The 23,081-nt window shown below is 42.7% G+C and overlaps 1 protein-coding gene across 1 annotated transcript; it reads right to left on the bottom strand.

Moving 5' to 3' along the window:
* Positions 1-117: 117 nt before the first annotated feature.
* Positions 118-22,912, bottom strand: fxn (frataxin). The gene is made up of 5 exons (XM_033018099.1): positions 22,621-22,912; positions 11,021-11,106; positions 7,574-7,694; positions 4,303-4,400; positions 118-963 (listed from the first exon to the last, which is right to left on the bottom strand). The coding sequence occupies exons 1-5, from the start codon at positions 22,747-22,749 to the stop codon at positions 816-818; spliced, it is 582 nt and encodes a 193-aa protein (XP_032873990.1). The 5' UTR covers positions 22,750-22,912; the 3' UTR covers positions 118-815.
* Between the last annotated feature and the right edge of the window lie 169 nt (positions 22,913-23,081).

Raw genomic sequence — 23,081 nt, 5'->3', positions numbered from 1 at the left:
AGGCATCTTATCAACCAGGACAAAGAGGGCAAGTTCAGCAATATGGGGAACAAAGTGATTATTTTCTGATATACATGATTGGGAACAATGATTTAGCAAGAAAATAAATGTTATAAATTGTTTTGTTTGATGTTTTAATCAATTCACTTCCCTATATTAAAATGGAGCTGGGAATAGGCCAACAAAGCTATAGCCTTGATTCCCAATCCTGCTTTCCCATCACATGCAGGAACCCAGAGTGGGACATTTACCTTTGTAATGAAATAAATAATCATTTTTTAAATTATAAATCATAACATAAATGCAGATCCCAATATATTAAAAAAATCAGATTTTGAAAGTTAAATTGGAATTCTATTCTGTGGCACAACACAATTTGTGAAATTTGTCATAATAAACAAAGCAAATGAGCCAACGGCCCAGTATTATTTTCCAATAGATTACAATTTTATGGTTAATCTAAATTTAGAAAAAAAAAGCCAACAACTCATCTTAGAAAATATACATTAGATGGCATGTATTGCAATTCAGAATTAATCTGGAAATAAAAATAAACTTTTTTAAACCCCAAACTGAGACAACAAAATACATTCCTTACATATATTAATTGTAATTGAAGAGTCTCCAGTCACTTGGTGATAAGCAGGTCGCCACTGAAAACAGGTGTAGTAATTTAGGATTAGATTAATTGAATGCAATATCCATAGCATTCCAGTGCCCATCAAAAGAACAAGGTTCCATACATAATAATTGTTACAACATTTATCTTCTGTAAAATATTTCTTCGGAAGCGTTTCCTACAGCATCCAGATGGGTCACACGTACATCTGAGCAGCGACTGCAAGTAAATCCACTTTCGTCTTGAACAACATGGAGAACTCTTTTGTGAGCAGTTCATGTAAACTAATTCCATCGTGAGAATAGATCCAATTCTTTCCTGTCCAATCGTATCGTTTAGGGCCACTGTGGAGAAATATACAGCAAAAGAAAAATCTTGATGAAAACAGTGGGACATTTTTAACCTTGCAACATGGAATTCTAACAGCAGAATTTCTTTTAGATGAAAGATCCAAAACTTTTATAATCCTGTCATGGGCAGAAGCAGGAATTAAGTGCAAGGGGCCACAGATGAGGGCCCAAAGGAAGGGTTCTTACCAGTGTTATCTGGAGACTACTGCAAAGGAGCCATTGTGAATAACGAAGGAGTAGAGTAGAAACGTCAACAGTTGACATCTAACTCCAACCGAGCCATAATCTGTTCAAATTGAAGCAATTTTCTACAACTTACTGTGATGTGCTACCACGGAGTTCACTGCCAGACTCCAGATGTGATAGGATGGATCCCCTACACCATCATTGTGAAATTAATATTATGCTACTGACTTGATGATGCTAGGATTACCTGCCTGTCTACAGCCTAGTCAATGTTAAGCTGCTATCAATAAAATGAAGGCCCAGGGAAGAAAGAACCGAGAAAGGCCTTTCCAGTTTTAACCTCTTTCATGCACCATCCCAGGTGATAAATGATGGCTTCGAGCCAAACGGATTAAGAAAAATGTTGATAAAACCATCTTAATAGATCAAAAAGAAAAACTGCTACAAACTTGTTATTATAATGATCACAGGACTAGAGTTTAAAACGATTAGTAAAAGAAACACATGAAAACCAAAGCTTTTCAGTGTATCTCAATCCACATGACAATAATAAACCTAAACTTAAACCAAATTTGGGTAATAGAAATTAACCCTTGCAGAATTTTCAAATCACTATCTAAAATTTTGATAATTTGCTAATAATGTCTCCCCTCACATAATTCAAGTGAAAAACAGTGTTTCTTGATGCATGCGTGGATGACTTGGGTTTACATTACAGAACTTTGCGATAGGTGGTGGAATAATAATCAGGCATATAATATGAGGTGCACTTCCAGTTGATAAAGTAATCACACGTCCTGCATCACATTTGTCTGAACGACTTGAAGTGGCAACATGTCAAAAGCCAGGAAATGGTATCCTTTCCAGCATCTGCAGTTCCTTCTTAAACATTTTGTCTACTCCACTGCAAAATCTCCTCAAGTTATGCCTACTTTGAAGAAGTTCTTCTCCTCCCTCCGAAGACAGTTTAACAACCTCCTCCTTCCTTTCTTCTACCCGTCCCCCACCCACCCCCCCACCCTACATCAGTCTGAAGAAGGGTTTCGGTCCGAAACGTTGCCTATTTCCTTCGCTCCATAGATGCTGCCGCACCCACTGAGTTTCTCCAGCACTTTTGTCTACCTTCAATTTTGCCAGCATCTGCAGTACCTTCTTAAACAGATGGTATCCTACCACTAGGTGGCAGAACTAGTGAAGCACAACTACTGGTAGCCAATCAATCTGATGCCTTGTTAAGACGGAGGGCCTTCTTGGGTACGCGGTGAATTTTACTTCCTTATAAAATTGCTAGCAAAAGGAAATGGTAGGCAGGTAACCCAATGGGAAAAGGGGAAGCATCCTATTACCTCTATTATTAAGACTCTAGCTTTGCAACGTGTTCAACTGTGGAAGCATATGTCCAGCTTTCATCCAGACATTCCTCCTTTCCACCACCCCAAATTCCAAGGCAGGCCTCACTGGATGTGCTTTCTTGTGGAATCCTCTCACTCTCAAAATGTGCATTATGTCAGAATGGGTATAAATTGATTGATTCAGTTTGCTTATTTCAGTCTAAATGTCCTCTAAAACGAGATAGACCATAAGCTCCGGACATCTTAAAGGATGTTCTTTTAGGAAGGAGATGAAGAATTTATTTAGTCAGAGGGTGGTGAATCTGTGGAATTCTTTGCCAGATGGCTGTGGAGGAAAGGTTGGTGGATATATTTGAGGTAGAGATAGATTCTTGATTAGTACGTGTGTCAGAGGTTATGGGGAAAAGGCAAGAGAATGGGGTTAGGAGAGAGAGATAGATCAGTCATAATTGAATGGAGTAGGCTTGATGGGCCAAATAGCCTAATTCTACTCCTAATTCTACGTCTAATTAGCCTCAAAATTTGTTTTCTTCACTGTGAAGGGGTCTAAAAGTATGAAAAGAAGTTGAAGTCAAGGATAAAATAACAGGAGTGTTGATAGTTGGCAAGGATAGTTGGCAGAAATTAATCGTTTTCTATAAGCATAGCAACAATTATCAACAAAGTACCAAGTCTTAACAAGGACCAACATGGGAGAAATACTCATGAATGTTTTTCAACCCAAAATATCAACTGATTTTTTTCTTCACTGATGCTGCCTGACTTTTTCTGTTTCTATTTCAGATTTCTTGCATCAGCAATTTTTGTGATTTTCAGCAACAGGCGGAAGCAGGAAGCAAGGCCAAGGTTCTATGCCAGTGCCCAATGAGGAAGGGAACTTTACCAAAGTTAATGATAAAACAAGGAAGTCGTTGAATTAGATAAAATATAAAAAATTACGTGAATTACTATATTCCAGATGAGTGGATTTATAGTTTCTCAGAAGGACACAAAGCGCTGGAGTAACTCAGCAGGTCAGGCAGCATCTCTGGAGAACATGGATAGGTCATGTTTCAGGTTGAGACCCTTCCTCAGATTTCAGTACCAGAATTGATGGTGCTTTAAATATATATTAATGATGTAGACTGTTGTACAAGGCAAAATCTGTAAATGTGTATAGGACACACAAAGTTGAAAGTGCATCAAATTGTAACAGACTTTAGGAGTACATTGACAGGTGGAACGGGAGGACATAGCAGAAAAATTAAATGTAAAAATAATCTAGGACGATAATATACTTGGGAGACTATCTCCTCATTGAAGAGAAGATTAAGAGTAGGTTTGGAGGTTTGGTAGATTTTTGAAGTGAATATTTTCCAACATCTCAAGAGTTGATAGCTAGAAAGCACAGTCTATCATATTTGGCAAAAGTGTTAGAAATGATAAGAAGAAAAACCCTTTCATTCATGTGGTTATGATTTTAAATACATTGTCTGAAAAGTCAGGTATCAAAAGTAATTCAAAGGAGGAATTGGATAAATACTTTATGGAGAAAGAATTACAGGAATGAAAGGAGCGAGCAAGGGAGTAGGCCAAACAGGATTACTTCTAAGAGCCATAGAAGACTCAATAGGCTAAATGTCCTCCTACTTTACTAAGCTGGTCATAATTCTAGACTGTGAAACAGGCTGGTCAATTGAAGTGTAGCAAAAGGGAAGTAAATATAAAATTAATCTTCCCAAGTTTGTTTGTTAAATATCAATGTTATACTGAGTGCACATTCAATATGAAGCTTCGTTCTTCTTTCACTATGTACCTGACAGGAGACGATAGCCAGATCTGTCGGTTTGGAGTCTGTTTATTAATCACGTAAGTCCCCAAGGTTTCACCCAACTTTATTGTCAGCACACCATTCTATAAAAAGGATAAAAATAAATCCATCAGAATATTTTAGAAATAGTCTTACACGTGTTGTGGCTATACAGTGACCCAAAACCACAGATAGTCTTTGAATTGGTTTGGACAGACAGGGAACAATCACACTCAAGTTAATAGATTTAACTCCGACTTTATTTTAAAAGACAAACATTTATTCCTCATTTTTATTTCAATACTAAAAAGTATACTATATTTCTGCAATTTTAATTTTAATTAAACTTTTCCTCAGTAAGTAATTTAATGATGGGGGGGTTGTTGACATTGAGTTGGTTACAGTTCAGTTTAGTTTATTGTCACGTGTACCGAGGTACAGTGAAAAGCTTTTGTGTGCTAAGAAGTCAGCGGAAAGACAATACATGATTGCAATCTAGCCATTCGCAGTGTAACAGATACATGATAAGGGAATAATGTTTAGTGCAAGACAAAGCCAGGGTCCCCAATGAGGTAGATAGTAGTTCAGGATTGCTCTCTGGTTGTGGTAGGATGGTTCAGATGCCTGATAACAGCTGGGAAGAAACCGTCCCTGAATCAGGAGGTGTGCATTTTCACACTTCTATATCTTTTGCCCGATGGAAGAGGGGAGAAGAGGGAGTATCCAGGGTGCAACGTCAAAGATTATGCTGTAGGCCTTGCCGAAGCAGCATGAGGTATAAATGGAGTCAATGGAGTATAATGAGGTTGGTTTGTGTGATGGTCTGGGCTGCGTCGCGTCCACAATTCGCTGCAATTTCTTGTGGTCTTGGATGGAGCTGTTCCCAAACCAGGCTGTGATGCATCCCGATAAAATTATTTCTACGGCACATCTGAAAACTATACGGTAAATCTTTTTTCAGTGAAATCTATTCACAATTGTTGACACTATATCACCATCCAAAAGACTCGGCCAAAATCACAATACAGAGTTAACCTAAATTCTAGATCTGCATACCGCAAAAATGTTAGCTCCTAGGCAGAGATTTCCAGCAAAGTTTTGAAAGCTACCTCAAGATCCAACACGAGACTCATTCCTGTGCTTTTTAAGTCAGTTGAGCATCTGTTAAAATTGGAGTTTCACAAGATAATATCGATTTTAATACATCTACATTACCTATCAACGTTGCAAATTTCTTTGTGGCCTAACTTTAGCAGAAAGCAATTGACATTATATCGCAAATTTCACCCAATACAAAAATAAATGTTCCACGTGACCTAATCTGAACATTTCACCTGCATCATGGCATCTTACAACGATGAAGGACATTGACGGTTTTAAATGTTGATGAAAGTTTCTATTTCCACCACCCATTCAGGATGTAAATGATGTAAATGCCAGTCTTCCATTCTTGGATAAGCATTTTTTTCCCCCCTCATCTCCCCTCAGATTTTCCACTAATTAATAAAATCCATGTCCCCTGGTTATAAAGGATGTATGTAGGCCCTTCCTGTTCACTCGGTCGAAGCATTTGACTGGTGTGAATTGTGTGATTGATAGTGTTGTGTAATACAGCAAGGAAACACACCCTTCTGCCCAACTTGTCCATGCAGAACATGTTGTCTACCTGAGCTGCCTAATTTGCCTGCATTTGGTCAACAGCCCTTCAAATCATTCCTAAGCACATACCTGCCAAAATGCTAAAATTGCTAAATGCTAAAATTGTACCCGCCTCTACCACCTCATTCCACATACCCACCATCCTCTGTGTGAACATATTGTCTCTCAGATCCCTTTTAATCTTTACCCTCTCACCTTGAATCTAGGCCCTCTCGTTTTTCCAGGGAAAAAGACTGCAACCCTTCTTATCTATGCCCCTCATGATTTCATATACCTCTATGTCTCTAAGATTCCAGTAAAAAAAAGGCGCAGCTTCTCCAGTCTCCCCTTATAACTCGAGCCATCCGGTCCCGATAACATCCTTATGAACCTTTTCCAGATTAATTACATCCTTCCTCCAGCTATGTAACCAGAACTACACATTATATTCCAAGTCTGGGTTCTGCAATGTCTTGTACAGTTGCAATATGTTGTCTCAACTCTTGTACTCATTGCCCCATCGACAAAGGCAAGCTCGCCAAACATCTCCTTCACCCTCCTGTCGACCTGTGTCACCACTTTCATGGAATTATGTATTTGTACCCCTGGATCTCCCTGTTCTATAAACACTTCCCTGGGCCCTGCCATTTACTGTCCAAACGTTACATTTGTTTAACTTTTCAAAATACAACACTTCACACTTTTCCAAGTTAAATTCCATCTGCCATTCCTTTGCCCACTTTCCCAGTTGATCTATATCTTAACCTTTTTCACCATTCCTACACCATCAATTTTGGTTTCATCTGCAAATTTACTAACAATACCAACTATAATCTCCTCCAAATCTCATCAAATAGATGACAATCAATTTAGCACCAACCCCTGTAGGACACTGTAAGTCACAGGCCTCCAATCTGGAAAACAATCCTCTAGAGTCTTCCTTTTACCCCTACAACCAAACCAATTTTGCATCTAATTGGCTAGCTCACCTTGGAATCGATGCGATCTAACCTTATGGACCAGCCTACCATGTGAGACTTGTTAAAGTCTATGTGAACAACATCTACTGCCCTGTCCTCACCAATGTCACCTCTTGTAAAAACTCAATGTTGTGAGACACAAAGCCATGCTGACCATCCCTAATCAGTCTTAGTCTTTTCAAAATCTGGTAGATCCAGTCTCTCAAAGTCCCCATCAGGAACATTCCCACCACTGATATTAGATTCATAGGTCTGTAGTTCCCTGGAACACCCTTGCAGCCCTGATGTGGAACATACAGCAGGGCTCAGTTATTTCTACTACACTTCTTTTGAACTTATTTATCTGAAAAGATGTTTAGTCAATGCTTGTTAAATTGTGGCAAGCAACAAATTTTGCTTTATTCAATTTATCTTCTTATTTTGATTTGCTTTTTTAAATTAGGCCTTGTCGACATTGGGAAATACTTCTTTGACTGAAATTATACAGTATAAAATTTAGCATTTATATCCACCATGAAAGATTCTGACTAAGGTTTCACTACTGAAACATTGGTCGCACACTCTTAATTTTTGAATTCCCAATCTATCCCTCTAAAATGACCACAGAATACCAAGATCATGTAAATACAAAGGTCCAAATACAGGCAAACAAGCTTTACCACAAGTGTTACGTCATAGTCTTTTGGAACAAAAGGCTGATTTGCAAGATCTTCAAAGAAATCATATAAAAGGTCCAGTGTTTCCTCTGCAAGCTTTTCATAAGCGGTCTCTTCCAATAAGCTGTGAAGAAGAAGAATAGTGTCAGTCCTTCAGCTTGCGGCAATGTTTTGTCATTTCCAGGCACCATATTAACTCTTGAACTGCCTCCAATACAAATATATTGCTTCATAAACAGGGAGAGCAAAACGCTATGTGTGGGCTCACCTATTTATACTGTAGCAAAATGTTCCCACCTTTATATTCCACCCCCTTTGTAATAATGGTAAACGATCCATTGGCTTTCCGGATTCCTATTATACCTGCTTGCTAACTTTCTATATTTCATAGACTACGACATCTAGATCTCTCTTTACTCTTAACAATATTGTACTTTTCTGTTCTTCCTACCAAAGACCATAACTTCATATTTCCTCTGGTTACAGTTACTGTGCCAACTATTTGCTCACTTCTTGAGTCTTTCTTTATCCATGTGTAGATTCTTTGTGCTTTCACAATTTACTTCCCTACCTATTTGTGTGTTAACAGCAAACTTGTGATTAATATACCTTGTGAATAGTTGACGTCCCAGTACGGATTCCACTAGTTACAGCCTTTCAACTTGAAAATGACTGATTTATCCTGAATTGTTTCTATTTTCTGTTGGTTAGCAAATCAAGTTAACATAAATATCCTGATGCCTTGGACTCATACTTTGAACAGACTGTGATTGGGTTATGGACAGGGCAATAGACAATAGACAATAGGTGCAGGAGTAGGCCATTCGGCCCTTCGAGCCAGCACCGCCATTCAATGTGATCATGGCTGATCATCCCCAATCAGTACCCCGTTCCTGCCTTCTCCCCATATCCCCTGACTCTGCTATTTTTAAGAGCCCTATCTAGCTCTCTCTTGAAAGCATCCAGAAAACCCGCCTCCACCGCCCTCTGAGGCAGAGGGCCTAATAGAAGGGAACCTTGAAGAGAGTTTGGCTGGTTAGCAATTTAAGGGCCTGTCCCACTTGGGCTTCATTTGCGCGTCATTTACGAGACATAATTTACGTGTCACGCATGGCGTGCATTATGCGCGCATGGTGGTAGGCAGTGACGCGTCGTCGCGCGCGGCGCCCCAGGACTTTGGTATTCAAAAAATCTTTGCGCGCCACCTGCGTGACACGCAAATTACGCCCAAGTGGGACAGGCCCTTTACAGGGATGAGAGAACAGGAAGTAGATCTGAGACAAGATTGAGGGAGATTAGAAATGTTAACTTAATAGCTGACAAAAGAATTGTGATAGCTTTGCATTGTCTCAAGCCAAACAAACCCTCTACATTTAACAATCCAAATCAGAAATATAACAATGCATGGTAAGTCATTGAATTTATTGTAGCTCTGCTTCCAAATATCCCAGAACAACAATGTTTTTGCAAATACAACACCAACACAGTTTAATTTATTAGATCGATAACTAAACGCAAACCTTGAACCAGGCAAGTCATTAACTAAATATACTTCTGGCATTTACAGCACACAAACACATAGAAAGTACACAAATATAATATGTAAAGAATGCGCGCACACTCATATGAACATGCATTTTCACATACAGTGCCCCCCATAATGTTTGGGACAAAGACCCATCATTTATTTATTTGCCTCTGTACTCCACAATTTGAGATTTGTAATGGAAAAAAAAATCACATGTGTTAAAGTGCACATTGTCAGATTTTAATAAAGGCCATTTTTATACACTTTGGTTTCACCATGTAGAAATTACAGCAGTGTTTATACATAGTCCTCCCATTTCAGGGCACCATAATGCTTTGGACACAGCAATGACATGTAAATGAAAGTAATCATGTTTAGTATTTTGTTGCATATCCGTTGCGTGCAATGAGTGCTTGAAGTCTGCGATTCATGGACATCACCAGTTGCTGGGTGTCTTCTCTGGTTCTGCCAGGCCTGTATTGCAGCCATCTTTAGCTTATGCTTGTTTTGGGGGGCTAGTCCCCTTCAGTTTTCTCTTCAGCATATAAAAGACATGCTCGATTGGGTTCAGATTGGGTGATCGACTTGGCCACTCAAGAAATAACAATTTTTGAGCTTTGAAAAACTCCTTTGTTGCTTCAGCAGTATGTTTGGGATCATTGTCTTGCTGTAGAATGATCCGCCGGCCAATGTGTTTTGAGGCATTTGTTTGAACGAGAAGACAGAATGTGTCTGTACACTTCAGAATTCATTATGCTACTACCATCAGCAGTTGTATTATCAATGAAGATAAGTGAGCCAGTACCTTCAGCAGCCATACATGCCCAGGCCATAACACCCTCACCACCGTGTTTCACAGATGAGGTGGTATGCGCTTTGGATCTTGGGCAGTTCCTTCTCTCCTCCATACTTTGCTCTTGCCATCACTCTGATATAAGTTAATCTTCGCCTCATCTGTCCACAAGACCTTTTTCCAGAACTGTGGTTGCTCTTTTAAGTACTTCTTGGCAAACTGTAACCCGGCCATCCTATTTTTGCAGGTAACCAGTGGTTTGCATCTTACAGTGTGGCCTCTGTATTTCTGTTCATGAAGTCTTCTGCGGACAGTGGTCATTGACAAATCCACACTTGACTCCTGAAGAGTGTTTCTGATCTGTCGGACAGGTGTTTGAGAGATTTGCCTTTATTATAGATAATTCTTCTGTCATCAGCTGTGGAGGTCTTCCTTGGCCTGCCAGTCCCTTTGCAATTAGTAAGCTCACCAGTGCTCTCTTTCTTCTAAATGATGTTTCAAACAGCTGATTTTGGTAAGCCTAAGGTTTGACTGATGTCTCTATCAGTTTTACTCTTGGTTCTCAGTCTCATAATGGCTTCTTTGACTCTCATTGGCATAACTTTGGTCCTCATGTTGATAAACAGCAAAAAATGTTTCCAAAGGTGATGGAAAGTCTGGAGGAAGACTAGGTGCTCTTATACCTGCATGAAGGAGGCAATTAAACACACCTGAGCAATTACAAACATCTGTGAAGCCATGTGTCCCAAACATTATGGTGCCCTGAAATGGGGGGCTCTGTATAAACACCACTGTAATTTCTACATGGTGAAACCAAAATGTATAAAAATGGCCTTTAATAAAATCTGACAATGTGCACTTTAACCACATGTGATTTTTTTTATTACAAATCTCAAATTGTGGATTTGAGGTGAATAAATAAATGATGGATCTTTGTCCCAAACATTATGGAGGGCACTGTATACAGCATACTAATGTAGTCACAAGCACTGCATGCACAAATGTATGCCTGCACAGACAACAAACATGCATGCAGTGAGGACAGACTACTCCCATTATATGCACACATTACATGCAAATACCATGAGCATGCACCAAATACACAAAGCCTTTTGTTACACCAGGATACCTTGTATTTTCTATTCTTCTTGGAATCGAGGAATGAATTTCTTTTCTTTGGAGTATTAAATATCTTTCTGAATGGAAATGTAGAAACTGTAGAACATAACATGATAAAATATGAGAATGAACAAAGATTAATTGTTATTCTTAAAGTAAAATTCTTTCAATTGATAAATTTAGTAAAAGTTTATTCGTTATGAAAAAAGAATTTCAGATGATCATTATGAAGAATTCACAGTTTATAGTACTCACCATCCTTTCTAACATTCAATACAATGATTAGTGTTCAATCTTGCAAATTTCAATGCAAGGAACAAAGTATTTCTAAAAGCATTCGAATTCAGGACTAATCAAAGTCTGAAAGACTAATATACCACTCGTAAACACCAGAACTCTGCTGTATGTGACATATGTATATAAAAATGATGGGCAAAAACATAGATAGTTAATAAGTTTTCAGATGGTGAAGCTGCAGATTGAAGAAGGCTGTCAAAGGATCTACAGGATATACAATGCTCTCCATAATGTTTTGGACAAAGACCCATCATTTATTTATTTGGTAGACAAAAGTGCTGGAGAAACTCAACGGGTGTGGCAGCATCTATGGAGCGAAGGAAATAGGCCACGTTTCGGGCCGAAACTCTTTCTTCAGACTGATGCAGGGGGAGGGGGGGGGGGGGGGGGCGGGAAGAAGAAAGGAAGAGGAGGAGCCAGAGGGCTGAGTGAGAGCTGGGAAGTGGAGGAGACAGCAGGGGCTACCGGAAATTGGAGAAGTCAATGGTCAAACCGCTGGGGTGCAGACTGCCCAAGCAGAATATGAGGTGCTGCTCCTCCAATTTCCAGTGGATGCTCACTCTGGCCATGGAGGAGGCCCAGACAGGATTCGGAATGGGAGGGGAAGTGCTGAGCCACAGGGAGATCAGGTTGGTTAATGCGGAACGAGCGGAGGTGTTCGGTGAAACGATCGCCAGGCCTACGCTTGGTCTCACCGATGTAGATCAGCTGACATCTAGAGCAGCGGATGCAATAGATGAGGTGGGAGGAGGTGCAGGTGAACCTCTGTCGCACCTGGAATGACTGCTTGGGTCCTTGAATGGAGTAGAGGGGGGAAGTAAAGCGACAAGTGTAGCATCTCCTGCGGTTGCAAGGGAAAGTGCCCGGAGAGGAGATGGTGCGGGTGGGAAGGGAAGAATTGACCAGGGAGTTCTGGCAGGAGAAGTTGTCGTTGCGGGAGCTCCGAAAAGCGGTCACCCACTAGGGACCTGCGAGCTCCCGATGTTACCGTCTACAGGGCCTGCAGCTGGAGCCTCCGAAGTCGGGTCGCAGCCGCGCACCACCACAGCTCCTCCCGCTCCGAAGTCGGCCAGCTCCGCGATGGCAGGTGCGGTGTAGATGGAGGAATTGGGAGTGGGGGATGGAGTTCTTACAGGAAGCAGGGTGGGAAGATGTGTAGTCTAGATAGCCATGGGAAATTGATTTATTTGCCTTTGTACTCCACAATTTGAGATTTGTATTAGAAAAAAATCACATGTGGTTAAAGTGCACATTTTAATAAAGGCCATTTTTACACATCATGGCTTCACCATGAAGAAATTACAGCAGTGTTTATACATTGTCCCCCCAATTCAGGGCACCATAACGTTTGGGTCACAGCAATGTCATGTAGATGAAAGTAGTCATGTGTAGTATTTTGTTGCATATCCTTTGCATGCAATGACTGCTTGAAGTCTGCGATTCATAGACATGACCAGTTGCTGGGTGTCTTCTCTGCCAGGCCTGTATTGCAGGCATCTTTAGCTTATGCTTGTTTTGGGTGCTGGTTCCCTTCAGTTTTCTCTTCAGCTTATAAAAGACATGCTCAATTGGGTTCAGATCGGGTGATTGGCTTGGCCACTCAATAAATTACCATTTTTTATCTTTGAAAAACTCCTTTGTTGCTTTAGCAGTGTTTGGGATCATTGTCTTGCTGTCAAATGAACCGCCAGCCAATGAGTTTTGAGACATTTGTTTGAACTTGAGCAGATAGGGTGTATCTATACACTTCAAAATTCATTATGCTACTACCATCAGCGGTTGTATCATCAATGAAGATAAGTGAGCCAGTACCGTCAGCAGCCATACATGCCCAGGCCATAACACCCCCACCACCGTGTTTAACAGATGAGGTGGTATGCTTTGGATCTTGGGCAGCTCCTTCTCTCCTCCATACTTTGCTCTTGCCATCAGTCTGATACAAGTTAATCTTCATCTCATCTGGCCACAAGACCTTTTTCCAGAACTGTGGTTGCTCTTTTAAGTACTTCTTGGCAAACTGTAACCCGGTCATCCTATTTTTGCAGGTAACCAGTGGTTTACATCTTGCAGTGTAGCCTGTTTTCTGCTCACGACGTGTTCTGGGGACAATGGTCATTGACAAATCCACACCTGACTCCTGAAGAGTGTTTCTGATCTGTCGGACGGGTGTTTGGGTTTTTTTCTTTATTATAGAGAGAATTCTTCTGTCATCAGCTGTGGAGATCTTCCTTGGCCTGCCAGTCCCTTTGCGATTAGTAAGCTCACCAGGGCTCTCTTTCTTCTTAATTATGTCCAAACAGTCGATTTTGGTAAGCTTAAGGTTTGGTTGATGTCTCTAACAGGTTTATTCTTGTTTCTCAGTCTCATAACGTCTTCTTTGACTTTCATTGGCACAACTTTGGTCCTCATGTTGATAAACAGCAATAAAATTTCCAAAGGTGATGGAAAGACTGGAGGAATGACTTGGTACTGAGAGCTCTCATATACCTGCATTAACGAGGCAATTAAACACACCTGAGCAATTACAATCGCCTGTGAAGCCAAACATTATGGTGCCCTGAAATGGGGGGGGGGACGATGTATAAACACAGCTGTAATTTCTACATGGTGAAACCAAATAATATAAAAATACCCTTTAATAAAATCTGACAATGTACACTTTAACCACATGTGATTTTTCTATTACATATTGCAAATTGTGGAGTACAGAGGCAAACATTATGGAGGGCATTCTAGATCGATTGCAGATAGATGCACAGAATTTGCAGATGGAGGTTAATATAAGCAAAATTGAGGTGTTGCATGTTAGGAAGTTGAATATTAGGGCCAAGATCCTTAACTGCTTTAATGTATGGAAGGTTCCTGGTCCATAGCCCCTTTAAAGTGGCAATACAAGTAGATAGAATGGTAAAGGTATATTGGTTGACTGGCTTCATTGAGCAGCACAGAGTCGGGTAGTCACATTGCAGCTTTATAAACCGTAGGTTAGGCTGCTTTTTAGAGGATTTTATGTTTCCAGTCACCCTGTTACAAGAATAATGTGGAGGTTTTGGAGAAGGTGCAGAATAAGTTTAGCTGTTTGCTGTCTGGATTAGACAATATTAGCTACGATGAGGGAATGGATAAACTTTCTCTGGAACATCAGAGGATAAGGGGAGACATGACAGAAGTTTACAAAATGATGAGAGGCATAGACAAGAATAGACAGTTAGAAACTTTTTCCTAGGGTGGAAATGTTAAATACCAGAGAGCATAGCTTTAAGGTAAGAGGGGGAAAGTTTAAAGGAGATATGCAGGGAAAGTTTTTTACACAGAGAATGGTGGGTGCCTGGAACACTCTGCCAGTGTGGCAGGGGCAGATACGACAGTTGTGTTTAAGAATCTTTTAGATAGGCATATGAATACGTAGGCATTGGAGAGATGGATGCATCACATGCAGACAGTGATTAGTTTAATTTGGTATCATGTTTCGCAGACATTGTGAACTGAAGAGCCTGTTCCTGTGCCTCCACCACCCCTGTTCTATTTTAACCCCAGGCAATATTTAAGCTCAATCTTCAATCACCCATGAGTATGCCGATCCCATTTAGGACAACAAATCTGAGTTGCACAGAATTACAAAGACCACACAGCTGAGGATCAGCCCAACCTCAAACCAGTCAACTGTGGTGTTTATTTTCCATTCCAACTGACTCCCATTGATACTTATTTAACTATCAGCTGTACTACTATTCCTAACTAATGCATGTGCTTATCTAGAATCTTCTTAAATGCATCTGTGTTGTACACCTCAACCTCTCCTTATGAAAACAGCATCCATATTCTTTGGGTAATGGAGTTTCTTTTGAAAGAAGAGCTGAAGATTAGAGAGCGAGAGGATGTTACAGAGATAGATAGGGATAAGTTACTAAGTAATTTAAGATCATTAACATAAATGGGAGCAGGTGTATGTCATTTGGCCCTTTGAGTTTACTCTCTATTCATCAAGAACATGCTTATTTCTGTTTAAGAAGGAACTGCAGATGCTGGAAAATCAAAGGAAGACAAAAATGCTGGAGAAACTCAGCGGGTGAGGCAGCATCTATGGAGCAAAGGAAATAGGCAACATTTCGGGTCTGAAGAATGGTTTCGGCCCGAAACGTTGCCCATTTCCTTCGCTCCATAGATGCTGCCTCACCCACTGAGTTTTTCCATGCTTATTTCTCTAATTCAATACTATTTTCCTGGACTATCCACATATCCTTTGATTTCCTCAAAATTTCCCAAGAACAGAGAGTCCCTTGATCCTAAGAGACTGCCTAAGAAGAAAAGCCAGAAATCGTAGTTTTGAATAAACTCAATGACTGAGCCTCCGCAGCCCTATAGGGTAGAGAATTCCAAAGATTCTCCTCCCTCTGCATGAAGAAATGTATTCTTATCTATCATGAAAGTTCTACTTATTAAAAGACTGTGCCCTTGGTTATAGAGACCTGTCAGGCAAAGCCTCCTCCCTACATCAAACCTGTCAAATTCATTATTATCCATTCCTGTGGTAGTGCAAACGAAGATAAGGCAGCCAACCAGTATATTATCTTGGACAAATTGTCTACGAAACTCGATGTCTAGGTTTATTGATAATGGCCATTAGACTAATTTACCTGAAACATTAACTGATTCTGATTTCACACTAGTGCTTGACTGCTGAGAAAATCATCCCTTCTCATAATTCATCCAAGTTAAAATTATGGAGCAGTAAATAGGTGCAATGTCACTGCATGACAGATCTTGTGTGTGCACCATGTACAAGAACCTTGAATAAAGCAGACATACCTTCTGAATCTCTGGGTGTTCTCTTTGAATTACACTCTGCATTCTACACGTTTTGCCAAGATTCCATTAATCCAGCATGCCTGGGTCATTTGTGATGTGCGAGCAGTAAATTTTCTAGATTATTCAATGTTCTTCCTATTAATACTCCACCACACTTTCAATTTACTCTTACTTAAGCTGTTGCACAGTGGAATAATAAATATTCCAGTGCACCTGGGTGTGTAGGAGCCGAGGCGCCAGTGAGTCAGAAAGGAACATAGAAACTGGGTATGAAGGAACTGCAGATGCTGGTTTAAACTGAAAATAGACACAAAATACTGGAATAATTCAGCAGGAGCCTGGGTGAATCAGAAGGCTAGGCGGTAAACATCACCTAGTGAGCCGGATGCCAAAATGTTGCCATTTCCGAATAGTCAGATAGTGAATTATCAGGACTCAGAGGTATAAACATTAGGTATTGTCATAGATGAAAACTTTTGATTCAGTGCACAGCAGTAAGAGTTCATCAAAAAAAGTGAGAAACATTTCAGTCTCTCCTATGTTTAAGAAGGAACTGCAGATGCTGGAAAATCGAAAGTATACAAAAATGCTGGAGAAACTCAGCGGGTGAGGCAGCATCTATGGCGCGAAGAAGGGTTTCGGCCCAAATCGTTGCTCATTTCCTCCACTCCATAGATGCTGCTTCGCCCGCTGAGTTTCTCCAGCATTTTTGTCTACCTTCAGTCTCTCCTACTTTTTGTTACGCCCACATGTTTGTGGAAGCAATAACATACAGTTGCAACATATTCGCATTGTGCAAGAGCCACACTTGAAAGATAAAAAATTGTTATGAAATATGTTGTTGTTTTGTAATTGGGGGGCCTCAAAGAGTGCTTTACTTATCCGATTGCAGTGGTTCAACATGTAAAAAAAGAAACATTAGCTGTTAAGTAGCACCCTCTAGTGGAATAAAATAACTCCGTCTATGCGAAGATTCAAGTGATACTATTGTTACAAGGGAACACAGATTGAAGATAATTTGCAAAGTAATCAGCGGGGGAGATAACAATTTCTCCCAGAGTGTGTTGCAATGCTATGGGAGGCGCTGCCTTAAAGGGTGGTGAAAAAAGATTCAATAAGAATTTTCAAAAGTGAACTGTACAGCATTTAAATCAAAGGTACACAAAAAAGCTGGAGAAACTCAGCGGGTGCAGCAACATCTATGGAGCGAAGGATCGAAGGAAATCCTTCGCTCCATAGATGCTGCTGCACCCGCTGAGTTTCTCCAGCTTTTTTGTGTACCTTCGATTTTCCAGCATCTGCAGTTCCTTCTTAAGCTTTTAAATCAACGTGTGTGGTGGGATTAACTAGGGGTTGGAACCAACTGAAAGCTACTTTAAACAGGAGGTGCAGGCACATTAGACTACAAATGGGTTCCCTTTGTGATATTTTGATGATGCCAACTACTTGATCTCTGACATAATGAGCTTCTGTGATTCTCTTCACAGAACATCATGATTTTCATATCATCATAATCATGATGTATTCAAGAGAGTTAGATATAGCTCTTAGGGCTAACAGAATCAAGGGATATGAGGAGAAAGCAGGAACGGGATACTGCTTTTGGATGATTAGCCATGATCATATTGAATGGCGATGTTGGCTCGAAGGGCCGAATTACTTACTCCTGCACTTATTTTCTATGTTTCTGTTTCCCCAAGAGCTTTGAAGCTAGATTTCTAACTGCTAATTTAAAAAGTGGCAATTACTTTTACAAGGAGTTTGAATTTTAACAAAAAACTCAAGGCAAAAATCAGAGCTCAAAGAGTCAGACACAGCCAGGTGTCAAGATCAGTTTTTTATTTTCAGCATCGGCATACATTCAGGGTATAATCAAATGATTAATAAAGAGTTAATTTAACCAGTGCCAAGTTTATATTGGCTATTTTCCATGGATAAAACCATCTAATTCACACAAACATGATCACACACAAAGGACAATGAATTAAAGGAGGAAATATCAAGGAATGAACATTAAATTGATCGATAAGATGGGTTTGTTGAACTCTCACATTTGATTGAAAAGTTTGTGATTCAAGTGCCATTACAGAATCTCGTGCAAATTCAAACTGACAGTCCAGTTCAGAACCAAGTGAGTACTGTACCACAGGAGATGATGGTGTTAAACAGAATCCCTGTTTGCTTTCTCACTTGGATAAAAGGATCGCATTCCAAATACTTTAAAAATTAGACACAAAGTGCTAGAGTAACTCAGCAGATCAGGCAGCATCTCTGGAGAACATGGATAGGTGATGTTTCCGGTCAGGACCCTTCTTCAGACGGATTGTGGTAAGCGAGAGAAAGCTGGAAAGCTGGACAAATCCTGACGAGTGTTGGGTGGATACAGGTGAGCAGGAGGGGGGGATGGGCGTTGATAGGCATATGGTTGGACAAAGGCCAGAGATTGACTGAATGTGTGGAGGACTGCATCCCTACAAAAACCTTCCGAGTGTTTCCCAATCAGAAACCTTGGATGAACTTTGAGATCCGCACTCTTCTAAAGTCCAGACACAGGGCATTCACCTCCAATGATACAGTGGCCTACATGAAGACCAGATACGACCTTGAATGCAATCACCTCCTACAAGGCGAAACCAGGAGGCAGCTCGAATGTCGATGAAACATCACTCCCTGACGAGCTCAATGCGTTTTACGCACGCTTTGACAGGGAGAATACTGATGTGCCTTCCCGATTCCCCATTCGCTGTGATGGCATTTCAGTCTCAGTCACAGAGGCCGATGTCAGGAAATCCTTCAGAGGGGTGAACCCACGAAAAGCACCTGGTCCTAATGGTATACCCGGTCGTGTTCTAAAAACCTGTGCGGATCAACTGGCGGGAGTTTTTACGGACATTTTCAACCTCTCACTTCTGAGGTCTGAGGTCCTGACCTGCTTTAAAAGGGCATCAATTATACCGGTGCCCAAGAAGAGTAAGGTGACGTGCCTCAATGACTATCGACCAGTGGCACTAACGCCGGTGGTGATGAAGTGCTTTGAGAGGTTGATTATGGAGCAAATCAACTCCTACCTCGACAAAAACCTGGACCCACTGCAGTTCGCATACCGCCACAACAGATCAACAGTGGATGCGATCTCGCTGGCCCTCCACTCCGCACTGGACCACTTGGACAACAAAAACTCATATGTCAGGCTGTTATTCATTGATTACAGCTCGGCATTTAACACAATCATCCCCTCCAAACTGGTTACTAAACTCGCAGAACTGGGTCTCTGCGCATCCCTCTGCAACTGGATCCTCGACTTCCTCGTCCACAGACCACAGTCTGTTCGTATTGGTGGAAATGTGTCAGCCTCGATAACAATCAGCACGGGAGCACCTCAAGGCTGCGTGCTCAGCCCCCTGCTGTACTCACTCTATACCCATGACTGCGTAGCGAACCACAGTGCGAACTCCATCATCAAGTTCGCTGATGACACCACCATCGTGGGGCGTATCACTGATGGGGATGAGTCAGAATATAGAAGAGAGATCGAGCAATTGTCCATATGGTGCCAGCGCAATAACCTGGCCCTCAACACCAGCAAAACCAAGGAACTGATTGTGGACTTTGGAAGGAGTAGGAGGGGGACCCACAGCCCCATTTATATCAACGGGTCGATGGTTGAAAGGGTCAAGAGCTTCAAATTCCTGGGCGTGCACATCTCTGAAGATCTTTCCTGGTCCGAGAACACTAATGCAATCATCAAAAAAGCACATCAGCGCCTCTACTTCCTGAGAAGATTACGGAGAGTCGGATTGTCAAGGAAGACTCTCTCTAACTTCTACAGGTGCACAGTCGAGAGCATGCTGACCGGTTGCATCGTGGCTTGGTTCGGCAATTTGAGCGCCCTGGAGAGGAAAAGACTACAAAAAGTAGTAAACACTGCCCAGTCCATCATCGGCTCTGACCTTCCTTCCATCGAGGGGATTTATCGCAGTCGCTGCCTCAAAAAGGCTGGCAGTATCATCAAAGACCCACACCACCCTGGCCACACACTCATCTCCCTGCTACCTTCAGGTAGAAGGTACAGGAGCCTGAAGACTGCAACAACCAGGTTCAGGAATAGCTACTTCCCCTCAGCCATCAGGCTATTAAACCTGGCTCGGACAAAACTCTGATTATTAACAACCACTTTCTGTTATTTGCACTTTATTTGCAGTTTATTTATTCATGTGTGTATATATTTATATCATGGTATATGGACACATTTATCTGTACTGTAGTAAATGCCTTACTATTTTTCTGTGTGCTTAAGCAAAGCAAGAATTTCATTGTCCTATACAGGGACACATGACAATAAACTCACTTGAACTTGAAAGAAAAGGAGTGAGATAAGGATGGAAGTGGAGGAGGGAGGGGAGAGATGGATGCGATCTCAGGATGAAAATATTAACTACTAGAGTGCATAGCTTTAAGGTGAGAGAGGCAACGTTTAAAGGAGATGTGTGGGGCAAGTATTTTTACACAGTTTAAGAATAAGGGGTAGGCCATTTAGGATTGAGACGAGGAAAAACTTTTTCACCCAGAGTTGTGAATCTGTGAAATTCGCTGCCACGGCAGTGAAGGCCAATTCACTGGATGTTTTCAAGAGAGTTAGATATAACTCTTGGGGCTAACGGAATCAAGGGATATGGGGAGAAAGCAGGAACGGGGTACTGATTTTGGATGATCAGCCATTATCATATTGAATAGCAGTGCTGGCTCGAAGGGCCGAATGGCCTACTCCTGCACCTATTTTCTATGTTTTTATGTATGCCACTCTAGGCTAGCCAATAGCAGTGGAGAATGTGGTGAGAGGGCTGGTCCGAGAGAAATGTCAATTATCCAGCGAGCTGGATCACAAGGCCCAAAAGGACAGATGAATGTCAAGCAGAGGGCAAAGTGGGCAGGCATTGGGGCAGAGAGGGCGGGCATTGCATGGTCAGCAAGTCACTAAAGGGAAGGTGCCATCAAAGGACGTCTAAATAGATAGCGTACAGGATTGTGTAGGAAGGAACTGCAGATGCTGGTTTAATTCGAAGACGGACACAAAGTGCTGGAATTACTCAGCAGGTCAGGCAGCATCTCTGGGGAAAAGGAATGTGTGACATGTGTTTCAGGTCGAGACCCTTCTTCAGACTGAGAATCAGGAGAGGGAAACGAGAGATATAGACAGTGATACAGTGAGATACAGAACATATGAATATTCAAAAAAGCAATGATGATCTAGGAAATGGTCCATTGTTGGCTATGGGCTAGGTGATGACGACATACAATATACAGCTCACCAGGACGATAGTGAAACTAGTACAACGACTAAGGAGGGACAGGGAGAGAGAGAGGATTAAAAGGTTACTTGAAGTTAGAGAAATCAATATTCATACCGTAGACACAAAATGCTGGAGTAACTCAGCGGGACGGGCAACATCTCTGGAGAGAAGGAATGGGTGACGTTTCGGGTCTTCATACCGCTGGGGTGTAAGCAGCCCAAGCGAAATATGAGGTGCTGCTCCTCCAATTTGCGTTTGGCCTCACTCTGCAGGATTAGCTTAGATGGATGAGGCGTCGCATGAATCAAGAGGAATCATAGGGAGGGAGGGGGGGGGGGGGGGGCGGACCCAATAGAAATGCAAGGTAGCAGGAACAAGACGGGGGAACGGGGCAGGTGAGGCTGTGGGGAGGAGGGGGTCTGTCTGCCTGTCTGTCAGGACAATAAATGACGGCCGTGACAGCCAGCGGGCACTGCCTGACGTACTGATGCAGTAAAGTTATGTCACAACAGTGTAGGGACGAACTGCAAATGCTGCTTATACATCGAAGAGAAAATGCTGGAGTAACTCAGCGGGACGACAGACCAGGGGAGGGAGAGAGTGGGAGGGAGGGGAGCGAGGGATGGAGGGATAAAGAGGGAGAGGGAGGGGAGAGAGGGATGGAGGGATGGAGAGGGAGGGTGGAGAGGGAGGGGAGAGAGGGGTGGAGAGGGAGGGTGGAGAGGGATGGAGAGGGAGGGGAGCGAGGGATGGAGGGATAAAGAGGGAGAGAGGGATGGAGGGATGGAGAGGAAGGGTGGAGAGGGAGGGGAGAGAGGGAGGGGAGAGAGGATGGAGAGGGAGGGGAGCGAGGGATGGAGAGGGAGAGAGGGATGGAGAGGAAGGGTGGAGAGGGAGGGGAGAGAGGGATGGAGAGGGAGGGGAGCGAGGGATGGAGAGGGAGGGGAGAGAGGGATGGAGAGGGAGGGGAGAGAGGGATGGAGGGATAAAGAGGGAGAGAGGGATGGAGAGGAAGGGTGGAGAGGGAGGGGAGAGAGGGTTGGAGAGGGAGGGGAGAGAGGGATGGAGAGGGAGAGGGAGAGAGGGATGGAGGGGTAAAGATGGAGAGGGAGGGGAGAGAGGGTTGGAGAGGGAGGGGAGAGAGGGTTGGAGAGGGAGGGGAGAGAGGGTTGGAGAGGGAGGGGAGAGAGGGATGGAGGGATGGGAGACTCACCGTGGGTGAGCGTGTGTCTGCGTGTGTCAGCCCCCTGACGCTCGCTGTCCGCGGGGAGTGGGCAAGCCGCTGGATGAGCGGGCACCAGCAGAGCCGGCTGCGGTTGAGAAGGCGCGCCATGGATCCCATGGGCTGCGGGCCGCCTCTGCCTCTGTCTCTGCCTCTGGCGCGGGGCGGGGCGGCGCGGCCCAACCAAAGATACTATGATCTTTCGGCCCAACGGTCGGGTGGGTCGCGAGACAAAACCCGCGCGGCGACGGCCAGGGGTCGAGCGGACGGATCGGATCGGACGTGCGCATGCGCATAGGGAATGCAGGCACGACGCGGATGATCCTGCGCATGCGCGGAAGGCGCGCCGCCCGGTGTGGTGGGTGTGCGCATGCGCGGGGAGCGGCGTGTGAGCTGGCGGGTGTGCGCATGCGCGGGGAGCGGCGGGTGTGCGGCGGGTGTGCGCATGGTGC

This window comes from Amblyraja radiata, chromosome 3, assembly GCF_010909765.2.
Source record: "Amblyraja radiata isolate CabotCenter1 chromosome 3, sAmbRad1.1.pri, whole genome shotgun sequence".
NCBI lineage: Eukaryota > Metazoa > Chordata > Chondrichthyes > Rajiformes > Rajidae > Amblyraja > Amblyraja radiata.
This window is presented reverse-complemented; position numbering and strand designations above follow the sequence as displayed.

Bases quoted from the DNA above. Each gene is read 5' to 3' on its own strand.
- fxn (XM_033018099.1), bottom strand. From the start codon at position 22,749: ATGGGATCCATGGCGCGCCTTCTCAACCGCAGCCGGCTCTGCTGGTGC. The intron at 11,107-22,620 runs GTGAGTCTCCCA...TATGTTCTACAG, and splicing joins CAGACACACGCTCACCCACG to TTTCTACATTTCCATTCAGA. The intron at 964-4,302 runs GTACATAGTGAA...ATTTCTCCACAG, and splicing joins TGGCTATCGTCTCCTGTCAG to TGGCCCTAAACGATACGATT.